Source organism: Cyprinus carpio, chromosome A9 (assembly GCF_018340385.1).
Source record: "Cyprinus carpio isolate SPL01 chromosome A9, ASM1834038v1, whole genome shotgun sequence".
Classification (NCBI taxonomy): Eukaryota; Metazoa; Chordata; class Actinopteri; order Cypriniformes; family Cyprinidae; genus Cyprinus; species Cyprinus carpio.
The window spans coordinates 24,039,460-24,060,252 of record NC_056580.1 but is presented as its reverse complement, the minus strand read 5'-3'; the positions used below and the strand labels follow the sequence as shown (position 1 = coordinate 24,060,252).

Here is a 20,793-nt window from a genome sequence, read left to right as displayed (position 1 = left end):
TGGTTCCTTTTTTCCCATTTTATCCCCCTCAGGCTTCTCTGTTCTTTGATTTTTCCAGTATAGTGTGATTAAGTGTGATCAAGTCGTTGTTCTTTTCTAGACAAACTTTAAATAATATTTTTTTGGTTAATTATTGTCCGCCTTCCTCTGGGCTCTTTACATTGCAGCAACTTAAGTCTATTGATAAAATGTCCACCTTGTCCTGTCTTTTGACCCTTTTTAATAATTCATCTGTCATCTTGGTTTACAGCATCTATAGTCAGGCCAGGTTCATTAAGATGTACCAAAGCAAGGTGAATAGAACCTGAAAACCTTTTCTCCTCCAGAAAAAAATGCCTGCTTTAGAGGACAGCAGGCCAAGCAAATTTCCACCTCTAGCCTAAGAATCTATCAGACATGGTGTCTTAGAACACGGTGTTATCTGTCTGTGTCAGGGTTCAAACACTTTCTGTGACCATTCTATTTGTTTATGTTGTTATAAAAGACATTTAAAATGTTCAAAATCTGATTGATTCACATGCTATTGTCTACTTTTGCTTTTTTTTTTTTCCTCTGTCATAGCACCAAATTAATTATTTTGAAGCAGAACACGAAAGCAGAAAAATAATAATAGTAATAATTTAATAATATTAATTTCCATTACTTCTAATTAGTTTTTTTTTTCATGACTTTTCTAGACCTGAAAAACAATTAAAAATGTTGTGTAATTTGTATCTGTGTTGATGCAGGTGTGCTTGTGCATCTTTCCTCCTTGCTTTACCCCCCAGCTCTTCAACCCCAGTGACAGGAAGTGCCACTAATGCCTTTTCCTTAGGTGCTTTCACATAGAGGGGGTTTTCTTCATGCTGAAGGGCAAAAGTAGACGTTTTCTCCTCCTTTTGGCTCAGTGACAGAGCTGACAGCCTGATTCTGTCAGGCAATGAACTGTCAGGTAGTCTTTTCTCGTTTTTCTTGCTTATAGTGTGTATGTGGCTCTTATTCATCAGTAACGGCATCACGTTCTTCTCCTGTCGAAGCAGCCTGTGAGCTTCCGGGCTAAATACAATGACCTTGACCTGTGTCAGGCTCTTTGGCAGAGCAGCCACACTACTATACTCTGATGTGTGACCAAATAAACATGTGTAAGCTATTAGCATATGTTATTTACTTTTTCATTACAGTGCTTGCAAGGCCTTTGAGTGTTCACGCTTACTGAGAGGAACTTGGAATCATTGATTTTCAATGAGAATTGAACAGAAGTGCAAAGAGTATCTGAAAACCATACTTGAGTAAAAGTACAGATACCTTACAGTGAAAATTACGCCATTACGAGTCACCAATTCCAAAACAACTAGTAAAAATCTTAAGAGTATCTGATTTTAACAGTACTTAAGTATTTTGCTAAATATAGGCTCAAAGTTGCACTAGTCAAAGAGACATGACATTGATTTGTGCATGAGAGCAATCATGTTTGTTTTTCTAAAACCAAAATAAAACAGAAAAAAATACTTAAAAAAGGTCTCTTCAGTGTAATGGATAAAATAATGTTAAGTACAATTAAAAAGAAAAAGCCTTCTTGCACTGAATGTGCTGGTTTCAGCCTCATTGCCAGCTGCAGTCATGTCCTCATTTCATATATAAAACACCTGTGATTCACAACTACTTTCTAAGGAGCTCGCATTTTCATAAAGTAGACTTGTTGACAAATTTATTTTGTAGCAGAAATAAACTGCTGCAGAAAAAGCTAGGTGCCATTCAAAATATAGTCTCAGCCTCAGATGACACACCCATGGACCGTTGGCTGAACGTCTGATGCATACGGCACAGAAAATTGGAAACACTTCGGGAGTTCTGAAGTCGTCATCGGATTGGTTTAATTATGCAGGATTTTAGGGAGGCGTGCATGTTGCGTTCTTTAATGTTCTGCCTGGAAACAAATATGCCGTGATGTCAAACCCCCTCATGTTAGAAGAATTCCGTCATGTTTACAAATGTGACAATTAGCGATAATCAGGAACAACTAAACAATGGATTTTCAAAAGTATGTAAAAAGATTTAAAGTTCACAGCATAGAATCTTTTAAAATACTTCCAAGAGTTTTACACATGGTCTGTTATTTTCAATATTGACATTCATAACCAGTCATAGGATGTTGTCGTCAAGGTGATGTCCAGCCTATGAAACACAACTCATCGGACACATTTACGGTTACACACTTTGGAAAATGTGACCGTGATTGGAAGGTCAAGTATGCTTTAAGCGGCTTTCTGTAATAGTACACTCCAACTGTTTGCATGATGCTGCACATGTTAATGCCGTAGGGACTTTAAGGATGGAAATGTTTGTATTGCTCTGCTCTGGTTTCAAGGTCTGAGGCGTGGTTGTTTTGTTGCACTGGTGCTGGATGGGGAATCTGGTTTCAAGGGATTATAGCATCTTGATCCCCATATAGACTGGTGATGATCTTAAGGGCAATTCATACAGGATGCATTCTTGCATTGAAACAGATGCAGTTCAGCAGTGTTTTTATTCCCATACATCTCCCATAACTCACATATATCTTATATACATATATGAAGTGGATTTATTCTTATGGTGTAATGTGATAAGTCACATGGTATTTACAGCACATAGATTGGTTATACTGTATATAGACACACACACTCACACACATACTATCATTCAAATGATTTTAGTAGGTAAGATGTTTTTAAAAGGAGTATTTTATATTACAATAAAAACATTAATATAGCTAAATATTATTACAATGTTAAACAAATGTTTTCTATTTTAATATTTTAAAATAGAATTTATTCAAGTTATGGAAAAGCAGCAATTACTCTTTAGTGTCGTATGTACAGTATACTGATTTGCTACTCAAGAAACGTATTACTTCTAATTACTAATATTGAAAACAGTTGTGCTGTTTAAAATAAATATAATTTTTATTTAATATTCATTTATTTATTTTCCGTATAGGGTTGTTGTAGGCTAGTTCAGGTCAATGCGTTCATTCTCTGTGTACAGTCGAGCAATAACTCTTGGACTTGAAGTCGGTTCTGTGTGGGTTTGTGAATGCAGCTACTGTGTGTGGAGAGCTGGCACACGGTGAGGTCTGAATAGAAAGCTGGACATGAGGTTTGGTCTGACAATAAATAAAACTGTTTAAAATACAACTTTCAACTGATGATTTTGATTCACTTTCACTTCACTTTTTTAACCTAAAATCTGTATTCTAGGATAAGTTTTGTCTGTACGCTCTCAGAAAATCAGGTACTAATATGCATTTCTAAAGCACAGATATGTACCTTTTAATGTACTTCTTTGTACCATTTAGGATTTAAATATAGTACAAAGATGTACCTTTTGTACCTTAGAGTACCACTGCATCTCTTTCTGGTATCCTTGGGCACATAATGTAGAAGTTAGAAAGTTTAGCAGATTGAAAGCGGCTTTTTCCATAGACTTTCATTGCAAACACATTACTGTAAACACGTTTTTGTGTTTTGCTTTGTGTTTACAAACTGAGGGTTGAATCAAAATCATTTTCTATTATAATCAAGAGAATTCATATTAAACCTGGAACATTCCTTTAATTTCAGAGTCCTTTAAACCAAATGTTGTCCTGAAATCAAGGTCACGAAATGGAATTATTCAAATCCTGTGTTTTCTCATGAATTTCATTTGTACTTTCCCTTGAACATCCTGAATGCATTTCTACCTCCTCTGGTTTGGAGAGACAGTCTTGCTGGTGTTGAGTCTAACCTTGCTCTGTTGCAAATGTCGAGAATGTCACACTTTCCCATTCAGATTGCTCACTGAAAAAGTACCCACAAATGTTGTTGTTTTTCTTAGACGTGCCAGCTGAACCAGGAGAAGGGTTTACTCAAGTTAGGGACTATTTAAGAGCATTTCTCTCAGACGGTGAAACTTGTGCATGACAAATGACAGGACATGTACCTCCAAACCAGTAGCGTCCTTTCCTCTTGTTTGCTGTCTCTCCTTTTGATTTTATTGCATGAATCAGTCACAAATGTTGTTGTTTTTTCCAGACATGCAAGCTAAAGCAGGAGAATGAAGTCCAAATTAGTCAAACGCACCAGACACATTTTTAGACAGTCACAAAATGGGGGGGGAAAAAACACAATTACACCACTTTACCATCAAGCAGCTTGTCCCAGAGTTCCAGTATGCGACGGAGCCATGAAATACATACTTTGGACCTCGATGAAGTCACAGTTGAGTGAGCTTCACAGTAAGTGTGCAGTGAGAGGGTGTGATTACATGGAAATGGCATGTGTGACGGTTTTTCTAAGCAGGACATGAGCTGTGTTACTAAGTTGGCAGCATGGTGCCCAAAGGCCTTCTGTGTGCTTCAGCCGTTCTACTTGCATTCAGGCATGGGGCTGGGAATGGATGACCAATTTCTAATTTTTATTTTTTATTTTTTTGCGAAATTCGGTATCCAAAGTGATTTTCCTTAAAGGTGCTGTATGTAAGATTTTGACTCTACTAAAGCATAAAAATACCATATCAGAATCAGAATCAGAATATAAAAATCAGAACCAAGTATGTTTGCAAGATATTTAACATAAGCTTCCAGTATGCTAAAAAAAAAAAATAAATAAAAACCCTTTGCAGATTAAATAAGTTAAAACAATTGTGCTACTGATAATGTTTAGTCTGTAAATGAAGGGGGTAATAAAATAAATATAAGGATATTGCACATTTTTATGCTACGGGTTATTTCTCCTTTGAAGCGCCGGCCAGTGGCGTTCCGGGGCGGAATGTCCGTCTTTAAGAAATATGTTTTATTTGTAAAAACATTGCTACGGGTTAATTGTTCCTGTTTGTGTCATCAATCAAACCCGCCCACTGCCAATTTACCTGATTGTATTTCGGCATCCCGGGTTGCCAGTTGGTGGAAAACAGCGTATTTCATTTCATTCATCATCAAGCGCGATTGTTCCTGTTTGTGTCATCAATCTGCAACCTACGTGTGTGTCAAGTCTGAGGAGGTGGGCCGGGTGAAAAAACCCCACACCAATATTTTGAATTTGGACTGCAATACCTAGTTCAACCACTCGGTGTCAAGCCTACGTACAGCACCTTTAAGTTTAGTGTTTTCTTTCTTTCTTTCTTTCTTTCTTTCTTTCTTTCTTTCTTTCTTTCTTTCTTTCAAGTAACTGTCTGCAGGTAATCAGTAACTGTCTGCAGGTTACTTTTTTATGCCAACTGGTGGCCTGTTTATGAGAGATTTATTTAATCATTTATTCAAGGATTTGTTTAAAACCACTGATTAATTTTGGAATTAAAGTAGTTATTATTATTGTTATTATTTTTTTATTTATTTATTTTTATTATTTTTTTTGTGAGTCATTGAATCATTCATTCAGCCTAAACCGGAAAAGTTATAATTTCTTATAAGTAATAATTGTATTATAATAATTGTACTTTTTTTTTTATTTTATTATATTTTATAATGCAATTTTCAGCAGCTGTTATTACCAATGCTGAATACAGTTCTGCTGATAAATATTTTTTGCAGAAACGATTATTATTATTTATTATTATTATTATTATTATAATCATTAATAAACATTTTTTTTTTCAGAATTCTTTGATGAATAGAAAGTTCAAAAGATCAGGATTTATTTTAAAAGCAAAATCTTTTACATTATACATTCTTCACCGTCTGTTTTGATGACAATTTCTTTAAAAAGTAAAATAAAACCTTCCTGAACCCAAACTTTTGAATGGTAATGTAGACCTGGGAACAGCTGTGCGGACATGTACAGGCCTGTACCTAATTCTCTCTTTCTCTAATTCTGTCTTTCTTGTTTGCAATCTATGTTTTCTCTGCTGATCTTTCTCTCGCATACCCTCTTTTTTATTTCTGTCTCCTTCACTCTATTGTTCCATCTTTTCTTCAGTGCCCTCATCACTCTCTCTGTATGTCTCCTTCAGCTTGTCTCTCCATGGATCTCTTTGATAATGAGTGGTAAATACAGTCATGTCTCATCACTGTTATTTATAGTCTTTCTGAGAATATGTGTGTGTGTGTGTGTGTGTGTGTGTGTGTGTGTGTGTGTGTGTGTGTGTGTGTGTGTGTGTGTGTGTGTGTGTGTGTGTGAGTGTGTTTGTCTGAGTGTGTGTGACTGTGTGTGTGTGTGTGTGTGTGGAGTGTCCATGTGATAGCCTATTTTATTTTCTCATTGATAACTGTATTTTTCTTCAGTGATATGTTGTCTGCTTTATAGGTCTGAAATAATGTTACTTGAAATATTCATTGACAGCAAAAACTGTTTTCAACATTGATTATAATAAGAAATGTCACGTGAGCACCAAATCACCATATTAGAATGATATTAAATACATTTTAAATGTATTTAATTACAAAACTGTTATTCGAAATTGTAATAATATTTCACAATATTACTGTTTTTACTGATTCTTTGAACATTAAAAAAAAAAAAAAATTGCCTCGTGTCATGTGGTATTAGAATTGACTACTGAAAGTTTGGCACTTCAAAACTTTCCACCCAATATACAGTATGAGGCAAATCATGAATTTCCTGCTTTTATTACGGTTACGAAACAAGTCAAAATGTTCCTTCACTGGTAGTTTGTATGTGCAAACACAACTCACATTTCTCATAGAAAATGAAAAAAAAAAAAAAAGGATTCTGCTGCTCTTTCATAACACATCTTTCATTACAGCACTTGGTGGAGAGGAAAAATCCAATATATGTGGTGAATTATGACTTTTTTTCAGAGTTCATGCTCAGTTTCCAATTTTGGAAGTTGAAATTACCAGTGCCAAGTTAAAAATAAAAAGTACTCAAATTTCCAAAAGAAAAAAACCCATCTCATTACAACACTTTTTGAGCAGAAACATCCAATAGAAGTGGTGAATTATGAATGTTCTGCTTTATTGAGCAACTGCTGTGAAGCTGAGACGGATACTGTAGTATAACAGGAAATGTTCATTCCCTCATAGTTTCTTTGTGTGCTGAATCTGAGGTCACTCTTAAGGGACACAGGCTGTGTGTAACCGGCGGAGCAGGTGCAGTGATTCCAGACTCCTTTGTAAGCAGATTTACCTCTTGTATTTCCACATGCTTCAGCATTGTGAAAGACCTCCCTCAACACAACTACCGGTCTGATGCTCCACTCAACTACTGTCTGTATGTCTGTTCTGTCAGCTTTTAAGCACCAGTGAATATTTTTGACATCAGACAGCACCACAAGGTCAAACGCATGCCGACATGCATCTGCTAAGCTGCAGTGCAAGTATTTTCCATACAAAACTGCTTATATAGTGGATTGGCGTAAATGGCTATATAATATCCACATGTCCTGGTCAAAGGCACATTGAGGACATCTGTGAACAGCTTCGCAATTGAGACTCTCCGGTCCTCACCTGACACTGCTGTAAGCTGCTGACCCTCCATTAACAGACCGCTTCCTGTCCAGATGTTACACATATGTGTGCCAAGCCCTCCCTGCGTGTGACAGACGCACACGGAGTGGAAAACTTTCACATTCATTTTCTTTTTCTGTGTTTCTGCTAAGAGCTTCCAGTGAAAGGCATTAGCATGGAATTAGAAACACGTCTGTGGCCTTTCCATCTGTGAGATCTTAGCTGCGGGTTTCACAATGGGCTGTAAGTTTGAAATAGGCATGGCTGGCCAGGTGCGACACAAGTGTCTCTCCATCTTTACGATCCCTGGGAGAGCTTTGAAGTAATTTCTTACATTTCTGATGTCCTTTCTAGCATTTACACTGTCTATATATATATATATGAAGGGCAAAAATGGGCCCTGTCCGACTATCAGCAGGATTGCAAATGTGACATTGATTTTATACAATAAACAAGTAGTTAATATTAACTGACTTACATTTTAGACACATTATTGACTGTTTTTGCACCATTTCGCTAACTGTTTTGTTTTTGAATGATTCAACCATTTTTTAACGAATTGGGTGAGTCAATGACTCACTCATTAAGACAGTGACTTGCCGCCATCTACTGGTGGTTTGGCACAAACACATATATACTTTTGCAGCTTTTACAGATGTTTTTAATTGCTTTTGTCGGCCAATACCAATTATTGGCCGATACATCTGTTCATCCCTAATATATATATATTTTTTCATGACACTCTAGAAGACACATGCCCATAGGTTCTAACTTAATCTGATATATTCACATTATTACTCACATGGTGCAGCTGATTGGTTTCTTTACACATCAGCAGCCAATGAGCTTGCTGCTCAAAATTCAAATACTTGGCTAGTGCTTGCATTTGGAACACGCTTCAGAAACCCTCCACCTTCCCCAGCTCCACCTGTATAGATCTGCTATGGGGTGATTTTCTTTATAATATTTATGGGGGTTATTTAATGTTATATGTGCAGAAGCAGTATTTCTTACATGCTCACTGCAGCATGTCTGTGGATATATTGGCAGTAGCAAGTCTCGGTATTTGCTGTAATGCAGCATAGCAGATCTATTCCGCCAAGACCTAACACATTAAGCTAAATCTAAGGAACTGTGCTTTTCTCTCTCTCTCTCTCTCTCTCTCTCTCTCTCTCTCTCTCTCTCTCTCTCTCTCTCTCTCTCTCTCTCTCTCTCTCTCTCTCTCTTCCTTTTTCTCCTTTGATGCGTTCTTATTTTTAATTTATTTTATTTTACTTTATTTTTGCACATCAGGCGTCTCCCTCTGTTTGCTTGACTGGATTGACCTGTTAGTACCTGATTAACTTCCTGTTGCCTGATCTCAGAATCTCACCATTGATTGCACATAACATGCCTGAGTGCACAGCTCTACATCTTAAAGCTGAGGGAGGAGAGCAGTTCAGGTTGGGAGTGTTTCATTGACTCGAAAATGAAAAACAAGGGTTTCCTCAGCTGGCAGTCACCCCTTGCCCTCATTCATCCATCTGACATGACCACAGCTTGACACTTATCATATCACATTTGTTTTAATGCAATAATCACCTGACCTTTATGAGCTATATCTCTGGAGTGAGAAAAAGTGAGAAATAGAGACAGTTATGTGGATGTGTTGGAAATGATCTGATGGAACGAAATGTTCAAGAACAGTTACGAAGAATGTGCAATGAAATGAACTCGCTAATCAGTCAAAGCTCAGCCAAACATCAAATTCAGATTCCACATTCTTCATGCTAATATAATGCACTTGCAATGAATGTTCTCACGCTATTTTAAACCTCTTAGTGTGTCATACAGTATATTGTACCAAAATTTGCATTTGCTGTCCTGTTTGGCTTAATGAGCAAGTGAAACTTTGAATTTTGATACACATTTAGACAATGTCATGCAAAGGTGAGCTTTATCATAGAACAATCAAGTGTTAACCTAAGAAACAAAGCCTTCTCTCTGTTTTTCTCTGTGCTGGAGTGCTTTGTGGAAATTCAGCATTGGGATCAAAGCACTCTTTATTTTCGCTATATGTATCAAATGCATTTTCCAGAAAGACCTTCAGAAAATCTCTGAGAAATGTTTGCACTTGTCACACAGTCGAACTGCTTCATAAATTTCAAAAGGCCACTTTCATGGAGTCATTGCTTTCCACTGATCAGTCACATCAATAACATTTTAGAGTTCTTGTGCTGCTGCTTTGATCTGTGATCTGCTTCAAGATTACTGCATGTATGGCCTTTCTTTTATGTATACCAAGGACACCAAGTTTAATAAGCAATTCATTATTTTCTAGTAATAAATTATGCATTGTTTTAAATTAAATCCTACTGGTTTAGTTCAGTTTCTTCTGTTGTGTGATTCAGTTCAGGTGATTCTAAAGATTCAAATAAGAGATTCACAACACTATTGTTATGTTGTACAGGCTTGTGACAGTCGCAGAAATTATTCAACTAACCTATTTTTATTTGTTAGTTTAATCTGGATTGTTTCTCTTTCAATACTTCGGAATTGTGTAATACAAACTCTGTTCAGTGAAGAAAAGTTTGAATTGTGAGATATAAATTCACAATTGTGAGAGAGAAATCTAAATTCTAAGATAAAATGTCAACATTTTTATTTTTTATTTCATGGCGGACACTGAACAACTGAATTGCAAGATTTTCAGAATAGTGAGATGTAAACTTTCAACGTAATCTCTAAAGAAAAAAAAAGTGAGAATTGTGAGATAAAAAAAAAATAAAAAATAAAATCACAATTACCTTTTCTGTGACAGAAACAGGCTTCCATAATTTCCAGATTGACAAATAAACCAGAATTCAAATGAGCAGTCATTTTCATCACTTTTCATCACTTCATGACAATTTAAAAATGTTTATTGTGGAATAGTGTTTACATAAGTATGGTATCATGTACTATTTAAAAAAAAAAGAAGTATATAGTGCATATTGTTCATTATGTAAAAGTTTGAATTCCAAGTGTTTGCACATTGATGTTACACTATTAGAGATGACACTGGAGGAAAGTAGAGGACCCTGGCTGGTTGATTAGTTGACTTCTAAATGAACAGATGTGTCTGTGATGTGAATTGAGCATCACAGGCGGCATACTTCCTCCAAACCCCAGGACACAAACTGCGAAACATATCTGGAAACCCTGTCATCAGAACCACTGCAGCTTCTCTCTCTGTTTTCTCACTGGCCTCATTTCCACCGCAAAAGTAGAGCAAAGCTCAAGCTTAAGTAAAAGCAGGGAGTTAGAGAAATAGATTCACAACATTGAAAGAAGTGATTAACATCAGGGATTTCCACTTACAGTTTTTCTTTCTCTGAATACAGTAGATTCTTGAGAAAGTGCTAAGGAATGGAGAAGATCTGAATGGCCCAAGAGGCAGAGGAAGGTAGGGGAAGTTTATCTGCAGGGATTAGAGTGTGCAGATGCCCACAGAGATTACTGAGACAGTGTCAGGAGGATTACTGGACAGAGACCCCGTATGTGCGGCCTTTATACTTGCGTCCATGTCTGGGTCACTGCACCCTAAAATCAAGTTTTATTTTGCTTAAATAAAATGAATTTGTATTGTGAAATAGTCATGGTAATTAAGTATATTTGCCCTGCAATACTGTAATATGAAAAAACCTAAAAAACACATTTATAATACCAAAGTTTTATATAGAGTATATTCAAGAAACTACAGAAAGAATTTTAAATACCATTTAAATTGCATATATAATATTTATTATACATTTAGTATTTTTAATATATAACATTGATATATGCACTATATATATATATATATATATATGTATGTATGTGTATATGTATATGTATATGTATGTATGTGTATATATATATGTATATATATATGTATATGTGTATATATATGTATATATATGTATATATGTATGTATATGTATATATGTATGTATATGTGTATATATATATATATGTGTATATATATATATATATATATATATATATATATATATATATATATATATATAGTATATATATATATATATATATATATATATATATATATATATATATATATATTATATATATATATATGTGTATATATGTGTATATATATATATGTATATATATATATATATGTATATATATATATATATATATGTATATATATATATATATATATATATATATGTAGGTATATATGTATATGTGTATATGTGTATGTATATGTGTATATGTATGTATATGTATGTATATGTGTATGTATATATATGTATATATATATGTATATATATGTATATGTGTATATATATGTATATGTATATGTGTGTATATATATATATGTATATGTGTGTGTATATATGTATATATGTATATGTGTATGTATATATGTATATATGTATATGTGTATATGTATATGTGTATATGTATATGTGTATATGTATATGTGTATATATATATATGTATATATGTATATGTGTATATATATATATATGTATATATATATATATAATATATACACTTTACTTTTTTTATTTTTATCTGTCTAGATTATACCTTTAAATATTTATATAAGGTCATGAAAATGCTGTCCCAATGCAAAATGCATTTTTATCTTTTTAATTTTTTGGGGTGAGATGTAGACATGTTTTCAAGAGATTCACCTGGCTGAGCTTAGCAGCAATTTATCTCTTCTCACACTCATGTACTGTACACACGCATACATGAGCACAGCGATGGACATTTCAATATTACCTTTGCTTATATGTATTCAATATTATATTTGCATATTTGCTCTCAAAGGTGCAGCTAACTCAAATTGTATCTTTATGCTCTTTTATCCTCTATCATCCAGCCCAGGAAGCCTCCAGCTGTGGCATTAGTGCAGATTGGGTAGATATGCAGTTTTTGCAATTTTCAGATTAAAAAGATCACTGTTTCCCAGAGCGCATCACTCCCCTTTTACAGCTATCCATTACATGGCCGTTCAATTGTCATGCTTGAGGGGTCATGGCTCAGGAGGGAGGTTTTATGCAATTTATTCAGTCTTACCAGACACACAATAGCGGTTTTAGCATCTGCTGCCACTGACAGGAATAAGCTCATCGTTGTTGCTGGTTTTCACAACTGTTTTCACATTGGTTGTGTAAGAACCGTGGGCATGAGGTATGCAAGTCGGATCTCTTACCAAAGGCAACAGATTGGCACAGGAGGTCAGTCCATAGCTCTGTGCCCATTCCACAAGTTGGGAAACTTGGCTTGAGCGTGTGGAGGGGAGGAGTCAGAGCTCAGGGAGATGAGAACATTCAGCCACCCGTGTAGCCCACACAAGCGCTCCAGACATCCGCACTCACGCACATTTTCAGTTCTCTACCTTGGTGGTTTAGGGATGTAAACTCTCCACACCTGGTTTTCAGAAAGCTCTGTGTGGGGTGATGCTGAATTCTGAAGGTGAGTCACCACCAATCCTGGTTTGGATTAAACGCTTTTTTTTTTTAACCCCTCGTCTCTTTGTTGTCCCACAGGTATGAAGACTCCCTTGAGCCCCACCCAGCTGATAGAAAATGGACAGCTGTGCTTCGCCTTCCCAGCCTGCATAGAGGTAAAGGAGCCCAGTGATGCCAACACGGACATGCAGCTCCAGCAGGAGAAGAAGAAGCTGCTCTACTCACTCTGCGAAGTCTGCAACATCCAGCTGCACTCCTCTGCGCAGGCCCAGGTCCACTACAATGGAAAGTCTCACCTCAAGAGGGTCAAACAGTTGAATAATGGAGAGCTGCCCACAGCGAGCGTCAGCTCGACTCCGGCTCCTCTGCACTCTCTCAGCAGCAGCAGTCAAGGTAAGACCTCTGAACCCAGAGGAGAGAATCATGCGATGCTTTGAAATGACATGCTTTTTTTGTGCAGGCATAAACAGCTCTGATGGTAATGTGCCCTGAGTTAGTGTTTGACTCAGAGGGCCCGACTTGTCATTTCATGTGGCATTTTTAAAGAGTTGTTCTTATTAAAGCCATAGTCACACAGAAATTAATGTTCTGTCATCATTTCCGTACCCTCATGCCATTTCCAGATCTGTTTGACTCATTTTCTTTTGTGAAATACAAAAGGAGATTTTTTTTTTAAAGAATATCCTAGCCAATTTTTTGGCTGTCGAGCTCAATGACAAAAAAAACATCATGCAAAGAGCCATGAAAGTAGTCTGTTTCTATGTATTCACTCTTATTTCCGGTCTTCTAAAGTCATATGATTAATTTTGGTAAGGAATGGAACGAAATTTAAGTAGTTCTTCACCAACTACTGTTGTGGCCTAATGGTTAGAGAGTCGGACTTGTAACCCAAAGAATGCTTAGAAACACAAGTGGAGAGCTGGAGTTCCAACAACACAAGTTTGCAATGCTGTTTGCCAGTTTTGTTAGAAATATGGTTTCAGGAAACACTGAATCATTTTACTATGTTGGTAACAACAGAACTTGCAACCATAGTTGGCTAACAATGCTTTTGGGAAAAACATGAAATGATTTGTTCTTGAGTTTAGATCTGAAATTTGAACTCACTGGCTAATTATCTGGTCACAGAGGTTACAGTAGCAGCTCACATAAATTATCAGTGTAAACAACTATGTTTTGACCTGTTTATCACCAAAAAAAAATAAATAAAAAAAAATTGTATGACTTCAGAAGACTGACAATATAGCGCACTGAAGTTGTGATTTCAGTGGAACGTTTCTGATTTGTTTTTGGAATTTTGCAGCCTCACTCATTACGTTCACTGTAGTGAAAACAGTGGCCAGGGTACCAAGTCCATACAGGTTTAGAAAAACAATAAATGATGTTGACAACCTTTCATTTCTTAGTAAACCATTCCTTCATTTCCCCCCCCCCAAATGCAATCAACCTTATTAGGTGCCTTCCTTAGGCCACAGGGGTCTTTTTTTGCGGGGCTCGAACCCACAACCTTCCAGTTTCTGATTGTGAACCTTTGCCACTACAGAGACTACTCACACCACCTTGGCAACAACAACAAGCTTTGCTCAGAGTTTGGTGAGAATGTGCATGAAATCCATTGTCAGAATTTAATATTTGCCCCATGGAGCTGATTTTCAGTGGCATGTTTTCATATAAAAACACAGTTTATCTGTTTATGTCAGACACTTGAAATTGAATCATTTTTACTAAAATACATTCTAAATCTGAACAATTGTTATGACAATTATTTTTACCTACAGCAATTGTCATATTCAAATTAATTTCATGTAGAAAATACCTGTAAATAATACACATGATATAATACAAATACTTCTAAATACATTTTACATAATTGTTATAATTGGATATTTTAGATACATTCTCTATAGGGATGAAGTCTTACATTCATTAGGGAATTTTTGTCACCTTTCTGTAGCATTTTTGCCATGAGCCCTAGTTAATTTCTGACCATGTATATAGCAGAGCCAGACTTGTGCATTGTAACCTCTGGGGTGTCTCTGACAAAATAATGTAATTTTTTTTTTCGTGAAGTATGCTTCTTACATGGGCCTTCAAGGATAAAGTGCCTCTTTAACAGGCCTGTGGTTGTGCTGGCATGTTTTACTGGTGCGAATGGCAGCACCTGCACTTGACAAGTAAGTGACAATTTATCAGTGTGTTTACACAGTCTGGTTGGTGGGTGGTGCAAAGCTATATGCACTGTTGAGACTAAAGATGAACCTGTATTAATGGCTCATTCAGTTTATGAGTAGGATCCACATGCATGCCAGGTTACCCGTATATTTAAACACACACGCTCTTGTTTTGCATGTTATCTGGGAAACTGTTTGGGTTGCCCTGGTGCAAGATGGGCAGAGGAACTGTGAGAACTTGGTACTGGACTGGCAGATGAGATTGTGGCTGCAAGCGTAGTGTCAGAGCGGTGGTGACCCAACTTTCATTAGATTGGTGGAAAAGTAGCATACAGGCTACAGACGTTAGACAGACTATGTTAGAGTCCGTGGGAAAACCTTTGCCTCTTTTGAAGGGGCAGCCAGAGCAAAATGGAATTTATTATTCAGTTTGAAGAGCTTATGCACTATTAGAAGGTCTACTGTGTCAGAGTGAATTGCATGACTGTATGAATACTGGTAAAATAATCTGTGTGCTTTCCCTTATGCAGAATAGAAATCATTATTTCCCACCATGACATAACTCTTCTATTAAATGTAAAAGATGTCATAATTTTGGCCATATTCACAATAGACAGTTTGGGAGTGAAAACATCTTTAAAATTCCTTAAATGATCATTCTGTTTGTCTACAGAAGTGTTCATTCTTGTACTTGTGATGGTTCCAGCTGTAAACTAGAAACAAGAATGTCGTTTTGATGTTAGCTATACATTAGTCACAAGATATTAGAGGTCCAGTTGGGGTGGAAATCTGTCCATATGATATTATATTGACATCTGAGTCACAATGTGAAGTTCTTGTGATTGATTAAATCTATATCATATCTTATATTTATTAACTACCAATCAAAAGTTTGGAAATTATCATTTTTTTTTATTATTATTGAAAAAAGATGCATTTAACTGATGTTACAAAAAATATTTCTATTTTAAATAAATGCTGTTCTTATGAACATTCTATTCATCAAAGAATCCTGAAAAAAAATGTACCATGGTTTCAAAATTGTAAATGTCTAGACACATGTCTGTGTCTGTCAATTTTTTTTTTTTTCTAGCTACTTGGACAGCTCACAGTATCCAAAATAATGACATCATTGCATTTGCAAGTAGTTGTTCAGTTCAGTTCTGTACAGACTGTCCAGATTTAATATGCAGTTGTCATTCCCTGAATTTTTCCATAGTGAATTTGGTTTCCACTCCTGTAAATAACCAAACTCAGTGTGAACCGAACAGGATTAAGCACTCAGTAGATGTGTGACAAGCAAATTCACTTTTTCATGTATAACATGAATATTTTGTAAGTGTGTCATCAAGTTTTCCATGTGTTTGTCAGCTTAAAGGTTTGGCTGGTGTTGTGTACGTCAGCCCACATGCACATGTCGATGTGAGAATGTTAGATGTTTCATCTGCCCCGCACAGCTGCTGCTCCTGCAGGGATGTCTGGGAGGGAAAGCTCACATGTTTTCATCTTTCTTTATCTGTGGAAGCGTCTCTGGTGCTCCATGGAGCTTCAGTAAATGGCAGTAAGAGCTGCAGGGGCTGGTGCATTATATATATAATATTTCATAAAGACATTAACATAAATCTCTTGCTCACTTTTTCAGTTGTATAGATTCTGTGTTTGTATAATGAATTCAAATTTAAATGAATTCATCGAGCGTTTATGTTTGTGATTGAGCCTGTTTGAGTTGGACAGTGCCTCACGCTGCAGGCGGTGTCATTGGCTCTGAATCTTTAAGCAGGCTGCTCATTATTTGCTGTAGTCTGAGCCGGACATATGTAATTACAGCAGGGAGATGTGCTGCGCTTTACTGCGGTGTCCTGTTGACTGACAGTAGATCACTTCTGCTCAAAGAGCTCCTCACATCTGTGTGCTGACTTTGATGGATTATTGAAAGTATTTCTGCCAACGTGGCACGTCATTACTTACTATATACTGAGTACATTTCAGTAGTGTGTGTGTGTGTGTGTGTGTGTGTGTGTGTGTGTGTGTGTGTGTGTGTGTGTGTGTGTGACTGTAGGCCTACATGTGTATCACATTCTTGTTGTGGTCAGAGCAGTGGTGTCCACTAGATGGCAGTGCTATCATCTTAAAAAGGGATATTTTCATCATTATGGCTTGTTCATTGCAGGTGAAGATGATAATATTCATTTAACTAAGATTAATGATATGTTTGTAAACATAATAAAACATGTGAGACTTTGAGTTCAAGTCTGGCTGTCCTGTTCCTTTTCACTTTTATTTCCTTTCCACTCCTATTGATAAAGTGGCCAAAAAAAAACCATAATGAATAATGACATGAATAAGCCAGACAAATTCAGTCTTCCTGTTCGTTGAGTCATCATAGCTTACATCTGTCTGCTCTGATTCTGTCTGTAGTACCTCAGATAAAAACAAACATAAGGTACATTCACAGCACAGCTGAGTTTGGCTCAAATGTATTTTTCTTTTTTTCTTTTTATGCGTCACAGATCTTCTTTTTTTTTTCTTCAGATAATATTGTTACTAGGAAAAATAAAAGAGTATTATAGAATATTATTTTAAAGTATTATTTATTAGTGGTGCTTGCCGAAGGCAAAGCATCACTTGTATTATCTCACATACTTATTATTATTCTGCTGATTCTTCTAGATCCGTACAAATTTCGGCGCGTAACTAGTCCCGCAGTTTTTGTCACAGACCCGCAAAAGTGGTGTCAAATCGTGCGGCCTATTCGGGAATGGTGTGCTATGACTTTTATAAGCGATCGGGCATACGATGTTCGCACAACGGGTGAAATATCGCCCGAAAAATCGCATAGACAATGCATTGCGGCCAACTTTGACGGATTGTAGCTCCGAGAGAGAATTTGGCAGAAACATGTGAATCACCACATTTGGAGAGGCTTTCAGGCTGTGCGAGAACATACCCCGCAGTGGGGTATAAGTTGTACCCCTGGGGCGCAAGAGCCCCCCAAAGTTGCCCCATAGACATACTATGGTGAGGGATCGCCCATGAAACAGCGCGTTCTTCCTACTATGGTACTTTACCTAGGAGTTTTGCATTGAACATAACTCTGGATCACAATGTCATAGAGACATGGGGGTTGGCTCATTTTACTCAGACAACCAATCAGTCTATCAGGATCATTGTAAAGCCGTCTAGCCACGCCCTAGCAACCATTTAGGGCCCCTTAGTAACAAGCTCCATAGACTTCCATTGAAAAAGATCAAATATATATCTTTGGATAGAAGAGTCATAGAAACATGAGGGTGGCCTAGTTTGACTTGGGGCAGCAAACGACCAATCACGAATCACCTTCAAGACGTCATAGCCACGCCCTAGCAACCATTTAGAGCACCCTATCAACCAAAAGCATAGAGGAATATCTTTAAATCTGAATGTCATAAAGCCATAAGGGTTGGTTTCTATCATTCATACTGGCAAGCAGCCTTTGGAGTATCTACATTGGCAGCTGCCAGGCCACTCCCTAGCAACCAAACAGAGTACCCTAGCATCCGCTTTTCAAGATCTATATCTCTGCATCAGAACATCGTACAGACATGGGGGTTGGTTTATATTGGCAAGCAGCCTTTCGAGTATCATCATTGGCAGCTTCCAAGCCACTCCCTAGCAACCAAACAGAGTACCCTAGCAACCGTCTTGCAAGACATATATCTCTGAATCAGAACATCGTAGAAACAAGGCGGTTGGCTTTTTTGACTCATGCTAGCAATCTGGAATTCAAACATGCTAGTCATGTTAGCAGTGAATAGCTACATGCTAATAGTGATTAGCTAAGTGCTCAACAACAACATGCTAAGAACTCTATATAAACTACATAGTGACCATCTATGACAACTACCAACCACCTAGTAACATCATAGCAACTACCACGGTTATGATAGCAACTGCCTAGCAACTACCTAGGTTACCATAGCAACCGCCTAGCAACCACCCAGAGCACCCTAGCAACCACCTTGCAACATCTTTGCAACCACACAAAGTACCTTAGCAACTGCCTAGCAACCGCCTAGCAACCACCCAGGTTACCATAGCAACATCCTAGCAACCACCCAGAACACCCTAGCAACTGCCTAGCAACATCTTAGCAACCACCCCAAATACCTTAGAAACTGCCTAGCAACCACCCAGGTTACCATAGCAACCGCCTAGCAACCACCTAGCAACACCTTAGCAACCACCCCAAGTACCTTAGTAACTGCCTAGCAACCACCTAGCAACCACCCAGAACACCCTAGCAACCGCATAGCAACAACTTAGCAACCACCCCAAGTACCTTAGAAACTGCCTAGCAACCACCCAGGTTACCATAGCAACCACCTAGCAACCACTCAGAACACCCTAGCAACCGACTACCAACACCTTAGCAACCACCCCAAATAACCTAGCAACCACCTAGCAACACCTTAGCAACCAACCCAAGTACCTTAGCAACTGCCTAGCAACCACCCAGCAACCACCCAGAACACCCTAGCAACCGCATAGCAACACCTTAGCAACCACCCCAAGTACCTTAGCAACTGCCCAGCAACCACCCAGGATACCATAGCAACCACCTAGCAACCACTCAGAACACCCTAGCAACCACCTAACAACACCTTAGCAACCACCCCAAGTAACCAAGCAACCACATAGCAACACCCTAGCAACCAACCCGGGTACCCTAGCAACCGCTCTCACAACCGCCTAAAACACACCTTAGCAACCGAGCGCTGAGTTTTGCCACTGCAAGCACCACTCACATTTTCTTCAGGAAATGTACATTCTAGTATTACTATTACAATTATTAATGATTTTAAAATGTAATTTATTCCTGTAATGACAAAGCTGAATTTTCAGCATCATTACTCCAGTCTTCATTGTCACATGATCCTTCAGAGATCATTCTATTATGCTGATGTGGTGCCCAGCAAAAAAACAAACAAACAAACAAAAAAAAAATAGTGATGCGTTTCTTTTCGATTTCTTCTTTGAACAGAAAATGAAGGATTTATTTGAAATGGAAATCTTTTTGTAACATCGTCTTTGCTTTATTATATATATATATATATATATATATATATATATATATATATATATATATATATATATATATATATATATATATATATAAAATGATTTTTTTTAAATCACGCAAGTGAATAGTCAGGCTGAAATTGTGTGCATTTGTTTAACTAAGAAAAAATCATAATTCATAAGAATTGTAGCAAGATGCTGACATATATAGTCAAAGGATTGCCAATTTTGAAATTTGTTATTTGTGACAGTGCCCCATCTGATCATTCTTCCATCCAGTCTGTTCTATTGGGGTTGTGTATGACTCTCTAGAATGCATTATTCAAATTTTACCCTTTTTTACCTTCCGCCCTCATAATTAATCAACATGCGGTATGATGCCAGCCTTCACTGCACATCAGCTTCACAGGCGTTGCATCCTTTTATTTGTTTACTCCTGATGTGTAAGGTCTTTAATGCATGCGGGTCAGTTTAGGAACCAAACCGGTGTCTGGTATGGGCCACATTTAAAAGGTGAACAGCCTTACAAAAAACGCCAGATTAGTGACTAAAAATGTAAAAATTTTCACAAATGTTTTTTGCTCAGGAGAATTTTTTTGTAAATGAACTCATTAGTGAAACTGCTTAAATTATGCAGCGTGTCGATGAATAAATGTCATAAATCATTTGGCGAGTCGTCTGCCATCTGGTGAAATGTGGTCGCCTCACGGTGATG

The 20,793-nt window shown here is 37.1% G+C and overlaps 1 protein-coding gene across 3 annotated transcripts in view; it reads left to right on the top strand.

Annotated features, from left to right (window-relative positions):
* The window catches only part of LOC109105329 (zinc finger protein 385B-like), a 117,327-nt gene that overhangs the window by 10,829 nt on the left and 85,705 nt on the right, over positions 1-20,793 (top strand). The window contains exons 1-2 of one of the 3 annotated variants that reach the window (XM_042764196.1): positions 12,705-12,853; positions 12,928-13,242. The exons of 1 other annotated variant lie outside the window; for it this stretch is intronic. In XM_042764196.1, coding sequence (XP_042620130.1) covers positions 12,838-12,853; positions 12,928-13,242 — 331 coding nt within the window. In that variant the 5' untranslated portion in view covers positions 12,705-12,837. Of the gene's footprint in view, positions 1-12,704; positions 12,854-12,927; positions 13,243-20,793 lie in introns of those variants that run through there. One more of the 3 variants, XM_042764195.1, reaches the window with a different exon arrangement.